This window comes from Hemicordylus capensis, chromosome 2 (assembly GCF_027244095.1).
Source record: "Hemicordylus capensis ecotype Gifberg chromosome 2, rHemCap1.1.pri, whole genome shotgun sequence".
In the NCBI taxonomy this organism is placed as follows: domain Eukaryota; kingdom Metazoa; phylum Chordata; class Lepidosauria; order Squamata; family Cordylidae; genus Hemicordylus; species Hemicordylus capensis.
Genome location: NC_069658.1, coordinates 388,095,097 through 388,113,821, shown reverse-complemented (window position 1 = coordinate 388,113,821; position 18,725 = coordinate 388,095,097). Strand labels below are relative to the sequence as shown.

At 45.1% G+C, this 18,725-nt stretch overlaps 1 protein-coding gene across 1 annotated transcript in view; it reads right to left on the bottom strand.

Annotated features, from left to right (window-relative positions):
- The window catches only part of OGFOD3 (2-oxoglutarate and iron dependent oxygenase domain containing 3), a 101,832-nt gene that overhangs the window by 40,852 nt on the left and 42,255 nt on the right, over nucleotides 1–18,725 (bottom strand). Inside the window, exon 7 of the mRNA XM_053287789.1 lies at nucleotides 4,693–4,846. Coding sequence (XP_053143764.1) covers nucleotides 4,693–4,846 — 154 coding nt within the window. The remainder of the gene's footprint in view (nucleotides 1–4,692; nucleotides 4,847–18,725) is intronic.

The window sequence follows — 18,725 nt, the reverse complement described above, 5'->3', positions numbered from 1 at the left end:
TATCACAACTTATGAGAGTCTAATCCTCTTAACCAAAACCTGAGGTGGACAGAAAATCCTTAGATGATTCTGAGGTTTTAGGTTACTTTCAGATTACTATATTAAAATCATGGTCTGTCTTCATCCAAGCTATTTTTAATTAGATTTTTTTAACATGCCCAGTATTTCCTCACCATGGGCTATTCTGTTAAAATAATAATAATAAGGCTGCAACCTGTGCACTGTTACCTAGGAGCAAGTCCCACTGAACTGACAGTGGTATTTACTTAGGAGTCATTGCAAGCTGCATGTGTTTTAATATTTCAAAGCCCCAAATTAATCTTGTCTCCATGTTCTCTTTTCCTATTAATCATATTGTAGAATCAATAGTAATAATTAAAAAAAAGCAAAACCATTATTTAAATGCAGCTATAGTATTATGTCTACAAATGGATGCTTAGTAGTCTGCTTTTGTATCCCATATCTGACAGCTTTCATGATAGATGTCAGATATGGGATACAAAAGCAGACTACTAAGCATCCATTTGTAGACATAAGACTATAACTGCATTTAAAGAATGGTTTTGCTTTTTTTAATTATCATTGCTGATTCCACAATATAATTCTACAACATTATGAAGTTCAGGCTTTGCAACATCACAACATCTTGGAGCTATCACTTTGAGCTATAGATTGAATGTGACTGCAATCCAAGAGTCCTTTGGTAAGATGCACTTTCCAAAGTCAGTATAACAGGATGGTGGTCTGTCAGCATATGTGGGGCACTGGATGTTTGTTGCATGCTGCACTCAAATTCTCTAGTTCATAAACCACCATACTTTAATCAATAATACCCCCAGCCACTTAGACTTTAGCTTTTTATTCTCAGTGGAAATGGACACCTCCCCCTTTATATTTAGAAGCTCAAAGAACCCTGAAGGGTTAGTATTCGTGCGACTAACTTTAAAGTAGAGTGGGGGCAGAGAGCTTGAATGAGTATCTGTTAACATGTGCAAAGAGCCCTTAGGACTCGCTCTGTTTGAAAATGGAAAGCTGTTTTGTAAAAGGCAGGAGAACTCAAATTTCTTCCAAACGGCACAAGCAAGCCAGAACCTTGGCACTTTCCCCTTCATGCAGAGACAGAGTAGAAGCCCAGAAGCCTCTTTAGCAGCTTCGCTAGAAGAGATACTTGGATCCTGCCTGTCTTTCTTTAATACCTCTCCAAAGTGCCTCTTCAATCCCCCCCTCACCTTACCGTGAGCTGCTTGGGTCTTGCAAGGCTTCCGTTCCTATGCTAATCGGGGAACAGGGGAAGGGAGCAGAGCGCAATCCCAAGTGTGGGAGGAAAAACCTCCTCCTCCCCAATAATACATGGCGAAACATGTTAATGAAGTGGGAGTAAAGGTGAAAAAAGTAGGAGTTAGAAGCAAGCAAAGCTGCTTTCAGATACTGTCTCAGAGAAAAAACCCCTGGGAGTCCCGCCCCCAAAGCAAGATCGTTGAAAGGAATTTGTAGCTAAGGTCGGTGTTAAAGCCCCTAACCTTGTTCCCAAAGTTTATACACACACACACACACACACACACACACACACACACACACACACGTCCCCCCCACCCCTCGCCCTCGAGTCTCTTCAGCCCTGCTTCTTCACCATCTCAGCTGTGCTCCTCCCAGGCATCCTCCTGCTCCTGACCTGGTGGGTTGACGGACAGGGCTTCTAATCTGCAGCAGTTCCCCCCACCACCAGCCACACATCACCACCCCGCTCCTGATGGGGCAACGGAAGGAGCCAGCCAGCCAAACAAGAAGAACTGCCGGATCTCGGGACTTGGCTGCGCTGCAGTGTGGCAGGGGGTGTCTTCACTTCGCCTTCTGGCCGAGCGTGGGGGCAGGAGAGAGGTGAGACTGCCATGTGCTGAGCGGGGCCGGGTGTGCTAAACAAGGCTGCGCCCGCAGAGGCAGAGCAGGGGAGGAATCCCTCGGCAGGCGACGGAGATAGAAGACTGAGCCGCCTGCGCAGAGAGGAGCGATCGAGCAAGCCATTTCACGCCTCACTCGCCCTTGCGCCCCCTCCCTCTCCCCGCCACCCGCTGCTGCCATCAAAAGGGTTTGTTCAGAAAGTGAGATAGCACAACACCATGACCCACATTTCCAACAAGAGTTTTTCCCCATCCCTCCCCGCCCACCACTGCCGCCAAAAGGGTTTCCATACATTCCATCCTCAGCAGCACACAACTCTGTCCTCCATTTTTCAAACTAACAAGAGTTTCCCCACCCCATCCCTCCCCGCCCGCTGCCGCCAAAAGGGTTTCCATTCCATTCCCATCCTCAGAGTCAGAGCACAGTACTCCTCTCCTCCACATTTTTCAAACAAGAGTTTCCCTCCCCGCTCACTGCTGCCGCCGCTGCCAAAAGTGTTTCCATTCCATCCTCCTCAGCTACGACAAGTACATATACATCTGTCCACATTTGAATTCACCACCACCACCAACCAGTCCCCACAGATAATCATTTCATTATTTGAATCTTTGGAGCACACTTACTCAATAGCAGCAAGCAAGCAGGACATGGGAAAGAGAAACAACGAATGTTGCCGGCAGCAGCAAACACACAAGGACAGCACACGGCTCAGCTCAGCTACTCTCTCTCCGTCCACCCCCATGCCATGTGATCATCGTGCTGCTGTGCAGGCTGAATTCCACTGCGGGCGGGGCGTGCTGAGCATGCTCTCCGCTTGCCAGCCAGTGGGAAAGCACCCGCCCAGCCGGCTAGGACAGATCTCATCTTTCATGACACCACACGCCTGCGCGGAGGGGTTGTAGGCACCGCCCGGACTGAGCCAGGATAGGCCGGCCCACAGCACCAGGCAGCAGTAAGCAGTGGACCCTGCACCGCCCGGGCTCCCATTGGGAATGGATTGAAGGGAAGGGATTAATTTTTTTTAATTAAAAAAAATTTTTGTGGGGGCAGGGCGGGGCGTCGGCAGGCAATTTGCGCTCCCCTTACTGGCGCCTAGGGCACTTGCCCTGCCTGCCCCACCCTGGTTCCGCCTCTGGAATATCATTTATCCGGACTGCTTGGGACCAGAAGTGTTCCGGATTTCTGACTTTTCTGGATTTTGGAATATTTGCATAATATCTTGGGCATATGATCCAAGTCTAAACACGAGAGGTTACTGTATTTTATTGTCTGCTCAAAATTTTCCCTCATGGACCCTCAGTCTGAGCTCAAAACTTTCCCTCACAGACCCTCAGTCCAGATCTTTTTCCCTCTCCTTACCCCTTGGCTCTAGCCGTTTATTTTTCACCTTACTTCCTCCTTTGGTCTTCCCACGCTTGGCCTCTAGCCGTCTCTTCCTCCTCTCCCCTTGCCTAACATGGAGCGCACTCACACCGCAGAGGCTCTTCTGGGCTTTCTGTCGGAAGGGGAGCAAGGCAGGCAGCCGCACAGCTGTGACAGGACGCGTACTGACGCCCTCACAATTGGGGTGAATGCGGTGCCGCATAAAAAGAAAGTGAAGAAGGCACCCAAACACGTGGTGCGTGGCTCAGAGCAGCAGCGCGTTGCCAGGAGCCGCCGGAGAGTTACAAAGCCGCCAGTGGCATGTTGGAGCAAGCGGCTTCTCCTGCAGGTGGTCTGTCAGCAGCGGCAACCCCACAGGATTCCCTCTCCACGCCTCTTGGGCCACCAGGGTGAAAAGCCAGCTGATGTGGCGACGGGCACAATCTTGCCACCCATGAGCCTGGAGGCTGTCGCGCTTGTAGGACACAGAGCCTCCCTAAACACTCTGGTACCCTCTCTGGCGGAGGAGGGCAGAGCATTTCTGGCCCCAATCAGGATGCGGTGTAAGTAAGTTTTGACTGCATGTTTAAAAACAGCAAAATTGGGAATCTGCAAGAGAGTAAGCTGAGGCATTTTGTATTTTGTTATGGTGTGGTTTCCGGATTTTGGAGCATTCCAGATTTTGATTGTCAAGATAAGGGATACTCAACCTGTAACGATTCAGACACACCAACTCAGGAGTTACAGATGCTGATATCTACAAGATCACATCACTCTGTGCTTACCTACGTATATTCTCATTTGGAAGAGTTGCAGGGCCGGTTCAGATGATACTGCTGTCCACCCAATTATATGAGGAGGAGGGTGCATGCATGCATCTCCCACTCTACCAGAGCACCAAGTTCCCGCATGGTCACACTGGGTGGAACAGCTGAATCCCCTTTAACTGCACAGCTGGAAAAGTCCAGACATTTCACCTGGGTGACTATGCAGGGATGGAATGGTTTCCTGGTGATGTGGGGGAGAGAGATTTGTGTTGGCAGGAACAAAGTACTCTTCACATTATTATTGGTATCATCTGAACCAGCCCATGAAAATCCAGCAGAATATACAAAGCTAACAAAATAAACAAGAGAGGGCACCAGTGTGATCCCACCAGAGTATATGACTTAGAGATGAAACACCGGGGTCATTACCTCCTAAGTTAATGACCATCTGATCCTCTATGAATGCTTATAGGGGAAGAAGTCCCGTTCAGATCATGGGCTGTACTTCCAAGTAACGCTCTTGGGACTGGGCTGCAAGACACTAAAACCTTGCAAAATAATGCCATCATTATAGTGCCAGTTAACTTTTTTTTTTTAAGGGCGTATTGTAGAGTATATAGCGATGAGGGTGATGGAAGTTATTTCCTTTCTGCATCCTGCTTACCTTGTCAATATGTGGGTGCCAGTATTCATCATGGGTTGTCTTAGCTTCTGAATTGTTTATTCTGGAGAAGAAGGTTGGCTTTGTCAAATACATAGAAGAGGCGTGGATACCAAAAGTGAGAGCTATTTTTTGTTGAATTCTCTGCCTCACATCACTGCAAAGAAGAAGACAATTCCTAAATAGAGAGGGACACTGGACAAAGTATAAACAAGAATTTTCCTCTCTCCTTCAATAATGCTAAGCATTTATCTAGTACTTTATAAAGTTGCCAGCATGCTTCCCATATCTTATTTCAGGAATCTTTAAAATAACACCATAATGCACGACAGTAACATCTTTCCTATACTGCAGAGAAGGAGCCAAGTGAAAGTGGCACATCTGAAGTCAACTAGTGAATTCATGCCAGAGGCACGCTGTGAACTGAACGCTGGTTCACCAGCTCAGTCTCTTATACATTATGCAATATAAGCTACACTTCATTTTCTACTTCTGGAGTTTTCCTCCATAGCTTTGGAGGAGCTGTTCAAATATGTAAAACAAGTTCTAAGCAGCAGCATTTGACAGGGATTTTGTCTCATGAGCAATATACTAATGACACAAGTCTATAGAGGTTGCACAAAGCTCTCTTCACAAGCAGGTATCTTTTTGACACGTTTTGTTTTGTTTAAATCTCTGCCACTGCCACCAATGCTTTATGCAACAACGGTAGTACGATACCTTTCTAGGATATAAAACGTATAAATAACTAGTAACTTTAGACCTCAGTATTTAAATTTCTAGTATGCTGGAAAGGAGTTTTACAGCCTAACCATACTACCAGTCATATTAAATTTTATTCCAGTTTTGCTTTTTGGCTGCATAGAACGCCACTGCAAACCTGAAATTTATTCAATAACACAAGTGAAAGAACTGCACAGGATCAACAAAATGGAAGGAAAAAGAAGCAGCTCTGCTGTGTCTTGATTTACAAGAACAATTGGTTTTTTTAAAAGAAGCACAAATAGTCCAGAGCGACCTTGATCTTGCATCCTTTTTATTTAATGTACACCATTAAATAAAAGAAAGCATTTGGGGCTGGGGGAGCAGCAATTTCTAAGGTCTAGCTTTAATGTACTGTAATTTGATACTTTAATACAGTCTTCTAGAGCCAAGTTTTTCACTGTGGTGGCAGCTCCTGAGGATTCAAGAGCAGAGAGAACTAGAGATGAAATATTAGACAGTGAAAACTAGAAATAAAAAGCAAAGACGCTTTTGCTTGTGACATGATTTAACAGACAAGTCTGAAACTATGCTGTGGGGAAGGGAGATGGTGACTAAAGAATTGCTGGCCTTCATACGTGGCATCTTGCCAAGTTTTGCTTGAATTTTCTGTAACGCACAAAAGTTCTCTATTATAGATCAGAACATAGGAAGCGGTCTTATATCAAGCCAGATCACTGGTCCTTCTAATTCAATATTGTCTACACTGACTCACAGCAGCATCTCCAAGGTTGCAGGCAGGAGTATTTCCCAAGGACTGAATCAGGGACCTTTTGCTCTACCACTGAGTGTGGCCCCATCCTCACATGACGATGCGGAAAGGCAGACTGACATGTCTAATGAATATGAACTTCAGGACATAAGAACATAAGAACAGCCCTGCTGGATCAGGACCAAGGCCCATCTAGTCCAGCATCCTGTTTTGCACAGTGGCCCACCAGATGCCGCTGGAAGCCACAGACAGGAGTTGAGGGCGTGCCCTCTCTCCTGCCATTACTCCCCTGCCATTACTGCAACTGGTACTCAGAGGCACCCTGCCCTTGAGGCTGGAGGTGGCCCACAGACCTCCAACTAGTAGCCATTGATAGACCTCTCCTCCATGAAGTCATCCAAACCCCTCTTAAAGCCACCCAGGTTGTCATCCAGCCATCCAGGACATAAAGCCATCCAGGACAATGAGAGGGAGTAAGTTCCTTTTTTGTTGTTGCCACCTTTGCCCTTAGATTCTACTAAATAGGGCCTCCTCTTGGGCTGGTTTTGGGGGAGGGATTTTTCATGCTTTTTCTTTTGCAAGTTGTTTCTTGTTTTTACAGATCCCTTTAGTTGTCCTCTGTTATGTATTTTGTTGTTATTGTTGGGAGGCATGGGTGAGTAGGTATTTAATAAAGGCTTTTTTGGCTAGAATTTTTTAGGAGCTTTTAAAATTAATTTTTAAAAAATTAAAAATCCCCGGGAAAATGTCTGAGTGCTGTGTTTAGAGTAAGGCTTGGAGCAGGGTGGCAGGCAGAGGAGGAAGGGGTCCTTCAGCTGGCAAGGGAGATGAGGGGTGGCAGGGTGCAGAGAGGACAGGCAAGAATGCCACGGGTACTCATCCCCCAACTCTTTGTCCCCGGCGAGGTGGTGGCGTGAAGACTCACCTACTCAGAGGAGCCTCCTGCTACTGCTGAGCCAGGTCTAGGACCAGCTGCACCGCCAGATCAGAGGTAAACTGCCAGAATGCTGGAGCCTGGCGGTGCAGGAGAGGGAGAGGGCTCAATGGCTGGGAGTGCAGCTAGACTGTACCTCACCATCGTGCCCCCCCTGCCCCCCCATGCTGATCTTGCCACTCAGTGGGGCCCCTGCTGCCCAAGTCACGGCGAAGTCCAGTTCTGGGTCCTCCAGGGCTGAGTCTGACTCCGAGAAAGGGTCTACTGCTGTGGAAGAGGCACCCCCTCATCCTCAGCCAGGCCCTTTGGGCACGCAGGATGGTGGTGGTGGCCAGCCAGCAGCCCAAGTAGAGCTGCCATCACCAAAGTGGCCCAAGACGGTGTCCAAGATGTCAAAGGCTACCACAAGTGGTGTCTGGAGGCATTTTGAAATCCTTCATAATGCCCCAATGTTGGCTTGCTGTGTCCACTGCAGGGTACAGGTTAGTCAGGAAGGATGCCAAGCATCTGGGGACAACCGCCATGTGGCAACACATGCGGCGCCGTCACCTAAATCTCCTTACCCCTGCTGACAGTTTTAGTGCACCCAGTGTGCCAGTGGGTAGTGCTGACAAGGGCCGTGCTAAGGCTTCATAGCTGAAGCAAGGCATGATGCCAGTCAAGCGGTGAACACAGGTGTTGGGTGGGAAGCAACCTGGTCAGGTGGACCCACATCTCCTCAGCCATCTCATAGGGGAGATGATAGCCACTGATGACCAATCATTTCAGGTGCTCAAGAACACCGGCTTCCGCCAGATACTCCAGGTCCTTGCCCTAAGATACACAATCCCCTCAAGAACCACCTTCAGTAAGACGGTGGTTCCCTCCCTGTGTACGTGATGCAGGGAGCTCGCGTCAGGCATGTTGCAGTGTTGCCAGGCACCAGCATGCATTTTACCACTGATCTGTGGAACAGTGAGAGTGGTATACACACTGCTTTCCTTTCCCTCCCTGCTCACTGGTGGGGGCCAAAGAGAGGGGGGACCTTCAGTGCTGCCTCTGGGTCCAGCATGACCCACGTCACATTTCAGCACAGGTGGGCTGTCTTGCACGTGGAGACCTTGAATGTCAAGCACACCAAGGAGGTTGTGGCGGACATCATCGACCACCAAACTGAGGAATGGATAGCGAGGTTACCACACCTCAGATGGGGCTTTCACTGCAACAGACAACGGCTCCAATGTTACAGCAGCTGCAAAGCAGGTGTTTTGGCATGTGAACATCTGCTGCATGACAGACACACTCCACCTTGCTGTGTTGGAGGCCAAAGCATCCAGGGAACAGGCCTGCCCGCCACTAGGTCCTGCAGCTGCCATGGCTGCACTTGTGGAGAAGTCCCGCAAGATCGCAGCCCATTTCCACCAGAGTGAGAGGTTCAGGCACTTGTTCCATGAGCAGCAGCATGAGCATGGGCTTCCTCAGCATCTCATCTCAACTGATGTAGATACCCGGTGAAACTCCACCTACCTCTTGCTGCAGCACCTGCTGGAGCAGGAGGTGACCCTTGATGACCTGGTGAGGAATGAGGGCTTGGGCATGTGCGACCTCTCTAACATGGAGTGGAAACTCATGTCCAAGATGGGGTTGGCACTCGAGCCCTTCCTGTTTGCCACAAAGAGTTTGTGTGCTGATGCCACTCCTCTGAGCCAGGCCCTGTCAGCTGCACTTCTCCTGGAGAAACTCATGGGTGAATTCAAGACCTCACCACCATGAGAGATATGCTCTGGCTGGCTGAGTCTGGAGTTGTCAAGCAGCTGGTAGGTAGATTGGGGTGCAAAGAGGAGTATGTCCTGGCTTGTATTTGTGACCCAACTATCAAGGGCAATGTTGTTTGTGCTGGTGTCTTGCCCTGGTAGAGAGAACTTCTGGTCCAGAGAGTTAGAGAGGAGGAGAATCATAGGACCAGAGACCAGGAGGGTGGTGATGGTGCACCCCACTAGAGTGTGTAAGCCACACAAAGCAGCAGTGCAGGCAGGCATTCCTCTCCCACCCTGCCCAGTCTAGCAACACGGCACCCCAGGAGATAGCACCAACACAGCAGGAAGTTCCTCCTACTCATTCCACCCAGTGGTTCAAGCGGATGTGCCTTGGTGCCCTTTCCTGGGGTGCAAGAGGCTCCGCCTACCAGTCCCAGCATGAGTGCTGAGCAATCCATTGCCCAGTACCTGCTGGAGCCTCTGGAGGATGACCCTGAGATGGACAGCACACAGTTCTGGGCAACCTGCTGCCAAGTCTGGCCAGACCTGGTGGTGGTCTCTGTGCTCCTTCTCTCCTGGCCGCCGACTAGTGTCCAGAGTGAGTGGATGTTCTCACATCCAGGTGATGTGGTGACAACCCATCACCCCTGGCTGGACCCTAGCTTGGTGGAGCAGTTGGTGGAGCTCAAGGTGAACCTCCCCCTGCTGGGTTACCCTGAGCTGGAAGTTGAACTGGGTGAGTGATTGGTCCACGGTTTTCCAGGAGCCATGGTGTTGGTCTCCTGCCCGGCAACATCTTCTGCTCGACCCTAACCCTCCCTCCCTCCCAGCTGTGTTGTGTCACAGCATGCCACTAGTGCTGTGACAGTGTGACATGACACAATCTGCACATACACCCACTGACACCACCAATGAACATCCTCTGGTTCACCTGGCCAGCAGCATTCGGGGGGGCATGGGCACGCACACACACAAACATTAGGGGGTGTGGGGGGGAGTCTGTGCAGAGTGCAGCAGTGTATATTTGTAAATGTTTCAATTTGTAAGTGTGTAAATCTGTAAATGTGTAGATTTGTAAATATGTAAATTTTTGAATGTGTACACAGGTGACGGGAGAGAGGCGGGTGGCTGTGAAAATAAATTTTTGAAAATCTAAAAATGAGAGTGTAAATAAGAGAAAGTGTCAATCTGCAAATGTGTTGAATAAGTGTAAAATGTAAATGTGTAAGAGTGTAAATCTGTGAATACTAGATGCTGTAAATGGGTAGAAGTATTGTGCAGGTGTAGGGGTATGTGCGCACGCGCAAAAGTTTTGGGTGTGTGTGGTGGAGAGGTTTCTTTCTTTTGTGTAGATAGTGTTTTGGAAGCTTTGGTTTGTGTAGTTAGTTGGTGTGTAAATAGCTGTCAAAAGATGGGTCTGTATATTTATAAAATGTGCATATAGGCCCTCCTTTCTCCACCCCCCCACCCCGTCAGTTCATGTATGCACTGCCAATGACGAGTCAGTGGTCTGGTGCCACCATGTGTCTGGGGCCTGTGTCCTCCAGCAAAGATGTGGTGCACCTGCTAGTCTGAGGCAGATTTTCCTTTATTGTAGCTGCATGCACAAAGAGAAGAAAAAAAGGGGGGGGGGCATGTGTTGTTTTTGACAATGCACTGCCTCACCATCTTTCTTTGCTGTTTGTGTGCCAGGTTGGTTATGCTGCCTTGCATCATCTAGTATGTCTTGCTAAGTGTTTGTGGCTGTAGTCTTTAGTGTTGTTTGGTTTTCTTGGTTTTGCAGTTGTTCAGTCTCTCTAGTGCAAGCAGGTCTGTCGCTGTGGTTGTTTTTTGGTTTGCAGCTTGTTGGTTGTAGCCTCCTGGGGCACAAAACTGGGTTGGGGTACTGTGTGTGGATTCTTGGTTGCTTTGTAAGTTCTTCTTCTCGTAGGGATTCATTGACAAAACTGTCAAAGAAGCCAAAAACTAAAAAAAAAATCCTTGAAAAACCATACACCACACCACACCACACCGGGGATTGGGGGGCGGGTGTTGTTGCCTTATGTGGCTCACCCCCAAACCCACTTTGGGGCAGAAGAACACACTCCAAGGGGGGAATTGGGGATGCCTCAAATCCCCATTATTCCCTATGGAGGAAATGATGGGAACTGAAAAAAATTTTAAAATCATTAAAAAAATCACAGGAGTGTCCAATTGCTTTGGGGTTGTTTGGTAGTTGACACCCATGGGTGCCTACCACCCATTCTGGTTTTTGCCCCTAGGAACTCTGCATAGTGAATAATGGGCAGGTCCAAGTCCAAATTATATTCTTTTTAGAACCAGTTCAAGTTGGGTTTGAATTGGAACTGAACCAGGGTGGGGGTGGGGGGGTTCGAGCAATGTCAAAACCGAACCTGCCTGCCTTGGTTCGAGTGTTGTAGTGAGTGACACATAAGGACACCTCAATGGCATAGTCTGTAATGATATCATCCACCCCGATTCAAAATGGTGGATGCATGAACATTATTAAACGTTTTTATGATGCCCAAAAGATACGTCTCTGGGCGGTTTACAACAAAGCAAAATAAATAACAGAAAAGTTAAAACATTAGTTTAAACAATATAAATGATAACAGAAAAAGTTAAAACATTGCAACAATTTAAAATTTTTAATACAATATGTTAAAACTATTAAAACGATATTTAATTAAAAGCCTGGGTGAACAGATGCACTTTAAAGACTTTTTTTAAGTTGTCAGAGATTTCAGCAGGGAGCGCATTCCAAAGCTTTGGGGCAGCAGCGGAAGAAGCCTGTCCCCAAGTAGCCACCAGACAAGCCGGTGGTAACTGCAGACAGACCTCTCCTGATGATCTCAATGGGTGGTGGGGTTCATAATGAAGAAGATGAAGATGACATTTGAGGCGTAAGTGGGCTAACTTGTGGACCACCAAATTGGTTCGGTGGTTCACAAGTTAGCCAACTTGCAACTCAAATATTCATGTGTCTGCCATCTTGAATGGGGTGGATGACATAATGAATTATGCCTTTGAAGTGTCCCTCTGTGTCCCTACAACTGTACCAAATTTGTTTCAAATTGGGTAGGTGGTTGATGTTAGCACTTTGCTGCCTCAAGGGGCACTCTGATTCGAGATGATGGATGCATGAACATTTGAGGTGCAAGTGGACTAACTTGTGGACCATATAACTGGTTTGAACCAAATTTGGTACAGCTGTAGGGACACCTCAATGGTACAGTTTGTGATGATGTTATCCACCCCAATTCAAGATGGCGGATGTGTGAACATTTGAGGGGCAGGTGGGAACTGGCTTTGGCCAAATTTGGTACAGTTGTAGGGACACCTCAAAGGCATAGTTTGAGATGTCATCCATCCAAATTCAAGATGGCAGACACATGAACATCTGAGGTGCAAGTGGGCTAACTAGTGAATTGCCTAACCAATTTGGACCAAATTTAGTCCAGATGTAGGGATAGTCAAAAGAAAGTATGTAATTCTTACACCAGAACTACAGTGAAGGAAATAAGTATTTGATCCCCTGCTGATTTTGTCCGTTTGCCCTCTAACACAGAAATGACCAGGCTATAATTGGAATGGTAGGTTTATTGTAGCTGTGAGAGACAGAACAACAACAAACAAACTCTCAAAAGCCCAGTGCCCAAAAGTCAGCGATGGATTTGCATTGTAGTGAGGGAAATAAGTATTCGATCCCTTCACAAAAGATGTCTTAGTACTTGGTGGCAAAACCCTTGTTGGCAATCACAGAGGTCAGACGTTTCTTGTAGTTGGCCACCAGGTTTGCACACAACCCAGGAGGGATGTTGTCCCACTCCTCTTTGCAGATCCTCTCCAAGTCAGAAAGGTTTCGAGGCTGATGTTTGGCAACCCGAAACTTCAGCTCCCTCCACAGATTTTCTATGGGATTAAGGTCTGGAGACTGGCTGGGCCACTCCAGGACCTTCATGTGCTTCTTCTTGAGCCACTCCTTTGTTGCCTTGGCTGTGTGTTTTGTGTCATTGTCATGCTGGAATACCCATCCACGACCCATTCTCAATGCCCTGGCTGAGGGAAGGAGGTGCTCACCCAAGATCTGGCGGTACATGGTCCCGTCCACCGTCCCTTCGATGCGGTGAAGGTGTCCTGTCCACTTAGCAGAAAGATTTCAGTCCTTCACGGCGTAGTGTATTACCAATTGTTTTCTTGGTGACTATGGTTCCAGCTGCCCTGAGATCATTGACAAGTTCCCCCCATGTAGTTCTGGGCTGCTTTGTCACCGTTCTCATGATCATTGCAACTCCACGAGGTGAGATCTTGCATGGAGCCCCAGACCGAGGGAGATTGACAGTTATTTTGTGTTTCTTCCATTTGCGAGTTATCGTGCCAACTGTAGTCACCTTCTCACCAAGCTGCTTGGCGATAGTCTTGTAGCCCAGTCCAGCCTTGTGCAGGTCTACAACCTTGTCCCTGACATCCTTCGACAGCTCTTTGCTCTTGGGCATGGTGGTGAGTTTGGAAGCTGAGTGATTGCTTGCTTCTATGGACAGGTGTCTTTTATACAGGTACTGTAACAAGCTGGGATTAGGAGCACTCCCTTACAGAGGGTGTTCCTCATCTCAGCTCGTTACCTGCATATAGTGAAAAGACACCTGGCAGCCTGAAATCTTGCTGGTTGATAGGGGATCGAATACTTATTTCCCTCACTACAATGCAAATCCATCGCTGACTTTTGGGCACTGGGCTTTTGAGGGTTGGTTTGTTGTTATTCTGTCTCTCACAGCTACAATAAACCTACCATTCCAATTATAGCCTGGTCATTTCTGTGTCAGAGGGCAAACGGACAAAATCAGCAGGGGATCAAATACTTATTTCCCTCACTGTACTTGTTTCTTGTTTTGCAAGGCTGTCTTCAGCTCCCTCTCCTTTCCCTGCCCACAAATATCTGTGCCCCATATTCCAGAATGTAATAGACATAACACTTGCTTAGGAGCTTGCTCTGATCACCACTGGCTGGAAGCAGGAAGACTGTAACTGGAGATTTTCTGACCTTCCTAGGCAACATCTTGCCTGTTTCTTTTGCTTGAATCTTTTGCATATCTGTTACTAAACTTATGTTTGTGCTCTTATCCAAAGCATAGGTACACATAACCAATGTGTAGGTGCAGTATGTAGTATAAGTTATCTTGGGGTTATATAAGACCCCATTCCTCAGATGGTCCCTGATATTGAGGGGAGGGCTCAACATCCCCTGTGATGCTGTTTCAGGTGTAGAAAGCATTCTTGCTGGCCAGTGGGCTCTTACAGCTGGAAGGCAGTGGAGTCTCTGGCTCACAGCAACCACACTACTATATCAGCCACAGACGAAGCTTTGGGGAATTGCAGGCTTGAATGTTTGTCTTACCTTTCCCATTACAAGGAATCCTAATTGGCTACACCTTCACTGTTCTGGGCTTTCCAAAAGGAACAGGCAAAGACAGGGGAAGAAAAAAATCCTGTCCTGCAGGAATTCCTCACTCAGGCTCTGCTCCTTTTTAGTGGAAGCCAAAGGAATAGCAAGCAACCATGCCTGGAAGCCTTAAAAGGACAGCATTACTGGAACTAAGACAAGCCAGCAGGCTCCCTCTTTTCCCATTTGCAAAGGAGCTGCAAATATCTTTTTATTCAGATAGGCATGGATTGACTACTCCATTTTATACCGCTCTGTGAATATATTATTGCTGTTTATTATCGGTTTTCTTCATTGTTTTCAACATTTACTTCGGGGGGGGGGGGGTGCTGTATGAAGTTTTGAGCATACCTCATATAGAAAAGGATGAATAAAAATAAAATAAATAAGCTACAGATGTACGGTGAAAGACTGTTCCTTTCGTTCTGCTTGCAACACACTGTGATAATGTGAGCTAACTACCACAAATGTTTTCAAATGTAAGAATGTTTTCAACGTTGTATATAAAAGTGGAAGTTGATAAGAAAGACACATGGGATTCTGGCAGCTGAAGCCCAGTCATCCTATTTTCTGAACCACGGTACAGTTTGCAGGCAACATAAATTGCTGGGCTGTTCACAGCTACACTGCAATAGCACATCTGTAGATGGACAGTGATACCACGGAGTCGAACCATTAAGAATTTGGGTGTAGTGATGGTTCAGGTTCAACAGCATTTTGTAATTATTTGATTCAAGAAATAATTTTTAAAAGTGGTTTGGTAACTGGTTCAGACACTCTATACATTCCATTGTTCTAATATCAGACTCTTTTGCCTTCAGTGTAAATCTCCAAAATAAGTTCAATTATAATGATTAACCTGAGGAAAAATATATTTTAAATATATATTTAAGCCACTGATTAATGTAGTTATGCCCCCTGTTCTACAGTCACAGTAGTGGGCAGTTAGGAAGTGTGATTCTTCCCTAGGCCTTCATTTTTTAAACATTACTTTGCCTGCAAACCTAAACTTAAACCATCAGTCAAGCAATATGCAATTATTTTCTGTATACCTGGGAATAAATAATCCTCTAGTCTTAGAGCCTTAGCAATGACAGGAGAAAAGGTTTTAAGCCCAGCCCAAAGGGGAGGCTCACCTAAGGAAGGCCTCAAGTAAAGAAGTAGTGATTAATAATCAGGTTTTCATACCCATCTCCCCTCCTCCAATCTTATTTGGGCTGTCTCTCAACATTTGTCTCCTCTCTCTCTCAACTAGGACTCTGTCCTAACATTAAAAAGAAAGAAAGAAAGAAAATTGAAGGTACCCTCCTTAGGATGAATGGTAAGGAAATACTATAAGAAGCTTGCAGGCAACTGCCATCTCAGAGTCTTGTTGCTGCTAGGCAACAAGTTTCTGGATGGGAAGTTTCTACCTGAGCACCCGACTACCAGTCCCATACCTGCCAACATGTCCCTATTTTCCCATTCACCTGAATGGGAAAATAGGGACAAGTTGGCAGGTATGAAGTCCTAGACCCTGCCTACTAATCTCTACTGCTGTTGTTCCTCTTTCTCTGCCCCCCCCCCGCCACCCATAGCTCACTGGTAAATATAATTTCTTTTATATAGAGCTGGGAGAGAGAGGAGCCCTCACCACTCCTTGAAAAAGTGCCCAATTACTGAACAGTTATTCTGAACCAGTTACTGCTTTTTCTTGATTAAGGGTTTGGTTCAAGTCCAAGTCTGTTGTATTGTATTATCTGTTGTATTGTTTTATGCCTGTTTTTATATGTTTTTATACTTTTAGCATGGTGTTTTTCTTGTATGTTTTTAACTTTTGTAAATCGCCTTGGGGCTATCTTTTAACGAAAGGCAGTATAAAAATGCAAAAATAAAAATAAATAAATAAATAAATAAGTCAACCTTGAGATTTCAGATTCAGTTTCAGTTTCAGGCCTGGGTGAAGGAAAAATGTCTTCAGAGTTAAATGAGACACTAGTTGCTATGAAACAGTTACTAGAAGCTAATACTGGCACCTTCCAAAAAGTTAGTCAGGATATACAAACACTTAATAAGAGAACATCAAATATTGAGGAGACAGTGAAAAAATTGGCGGAGGACAACAAAGAATTTAAAAGAAGGGTGGAAAGCCTGGAGCAAGATGTGGGATCACTAAGAGATGACAGGGAATAATTATTAGATCAAATGGCTTTGTTGGAACTGAGGCAAAAAGAGTGTTTCCTGAGGTTTAGAGGAATCCCAGAAAAAACTGGTCAAGATATCAAAAAAGTGCTTAGGGAGGAACTTGCATTACTTTTGGGAATTTCAAGTGAAGAGATGGAACAGCAGATAGATGCAGCTTTTCGTCTGAATTCTGAATTTGCCACAATAAACAGATTATCCAGGGATTGCATGGTTCAATTCAACTCCAAATCAATTACAGAGCAGATACTGCAAACACATTTTGCCAAAGCCCTTACCATTGAAGCTCAACAGGTAAAAGTTCTGAAAGAAATACCATCCAGGATTTTAAGGAAATGTAAGGATTACAAATTTTTAACAGATGCTTTAAATGCCAATGGAATACGTTTTAGATGGGAAGTACCTGAAGGGGTCTCCTTTTTCTTCAAGGGGAAGAGGAACAGATTCACAGAGCTCCTCAAAGCGCAAGAATTTTGGCAGAAATACAAAAAACACTTTAACTTCTGAGCACCCAGTGCCTTCAACACATAATTCTAACTAGCCAAGATGGATTATAAAATAGCTTCATGGAACGTAAATGGATTAAATAACAAAACCAAAAGGGTAAAAGTTTTTCATTTTCTTAAAAAACAAAGCTTGGACATTGTATGCTTACAGGAGACACATATTAGAAAACAAGACAGAAAATATTTGGTTAATAAGGCCCTGGGACAAGAATTCGTTTCCTCTGATAAGAAAAAAAAAAAAGAGGGGTAGTGCTTTATGTGAAACAACAATTTGAACCTAAGTTGATTTTTAAAGATGAAGAAGGTAGGGTGCTAGCTTTGGAAATCTTAGTTTCCGGAATCAAAACTGTGATAATTGGAATTTATGCACCCAATGAAAAAAAAGTAGAATTTTATAAATATCTAGAACAGAAGATGGCTGAGTTATCGAATGCTAATTTAGTTTTACTGGGAGATTTTAATGGAGTTGTCTCCACATCCTTGGATAGAAAATCTGATACGTCTGAAAGGAATCTGCAAGGCAGGCTACCTAAAGCTTTTTTTTATTTAGTAGAACATATGGATCTCTATGACTTGTGGAGAATCAAGAACTCAAATGCATAGGAATATACTTATTTCTCTGAAAGATACAAATCTCATTCAAGGATAGATATGGTCTGGACATCCAAATCTATTATGCTATGTATGAAAAGAATGGATATCTTGCCCAGAACCTTTTCAGATCATAATGCAATTTGCTTTACATGGAAGAAGAAGGGAACGGTTTCCTTTCGCTGAAGACTGAATGAATACTTGCTGAAAAAAGCAGAAGTTGTGGAGAAAGCCAAAAGGAAGTTAAAGGACTATTTTGAACTGAATTTAAACCAAGGAATGGACAATAAAATAGTTTGGGATGCAGGAAAAGCGGTTATGAGAGGTTTTTTAATACAACAAAATGCATACTTTTAAAAAAAACAAAGGGGACTGGGGGGGAAAGAGGGATTATTGATGGAGATTTCTAAAAAGGAAAGAGAACTTCTATAGGCTAAGGACAAGAAGAAGACTATTCAAGTCATTAAAGTGCTTCAGCAGCAGCTCTCTATGTTACTATTAAATGAAGTTGAACGGAACTTAAAATATGCGAAGCAAAAGTCATTTGAATTTGCAAACAAACCAGGCAAGTTGTTGGCTTGGAAAATTAGAAGTGAGAAAAAGAATAAGTATATATCCCAGATATTAACAAAAAATGGGCTTTCCTATGACAAAAGGGAAATAAAAAGGGAATTCTTTAGATACTATTCTGAATTATATAAAGGAAACAAAGCAGAAGATATAAAAATAGACAAATTTCTCAAGACACAAAATATTCCAAAACTTTCTAAGGATCATATAGAAATTATGAATGCACCGATATCAATAATGGAAATAACAGAAGTAATAAATCAAAGCAAAGCTAATAAGGCGCTAGGGCCCGATGGGTTACCAGCTTCGTACTACAAATCTTTTAAAGATAAAATATTACAGCCTTTGCAATGGACAATGAACGATATTTTGCAAAGAGGAATTATGCTGGAGTCATGGAAGTATGCCAATATTGCAGTAATTCCAAAACCAGATCAAGATTTAATACAAGTCAAGAACTACAGGCCAATCTCACTCTTAAATAATGATTATAAACTTTTTGCTGCCATTTTGGCAAGGAGAACGAAGGTTGTATTAAGACTTTTTATTCATGAAGATCAAGTAGGCTTTTTGCCAAAACGGCAATTAAGATATAATGTGAGAA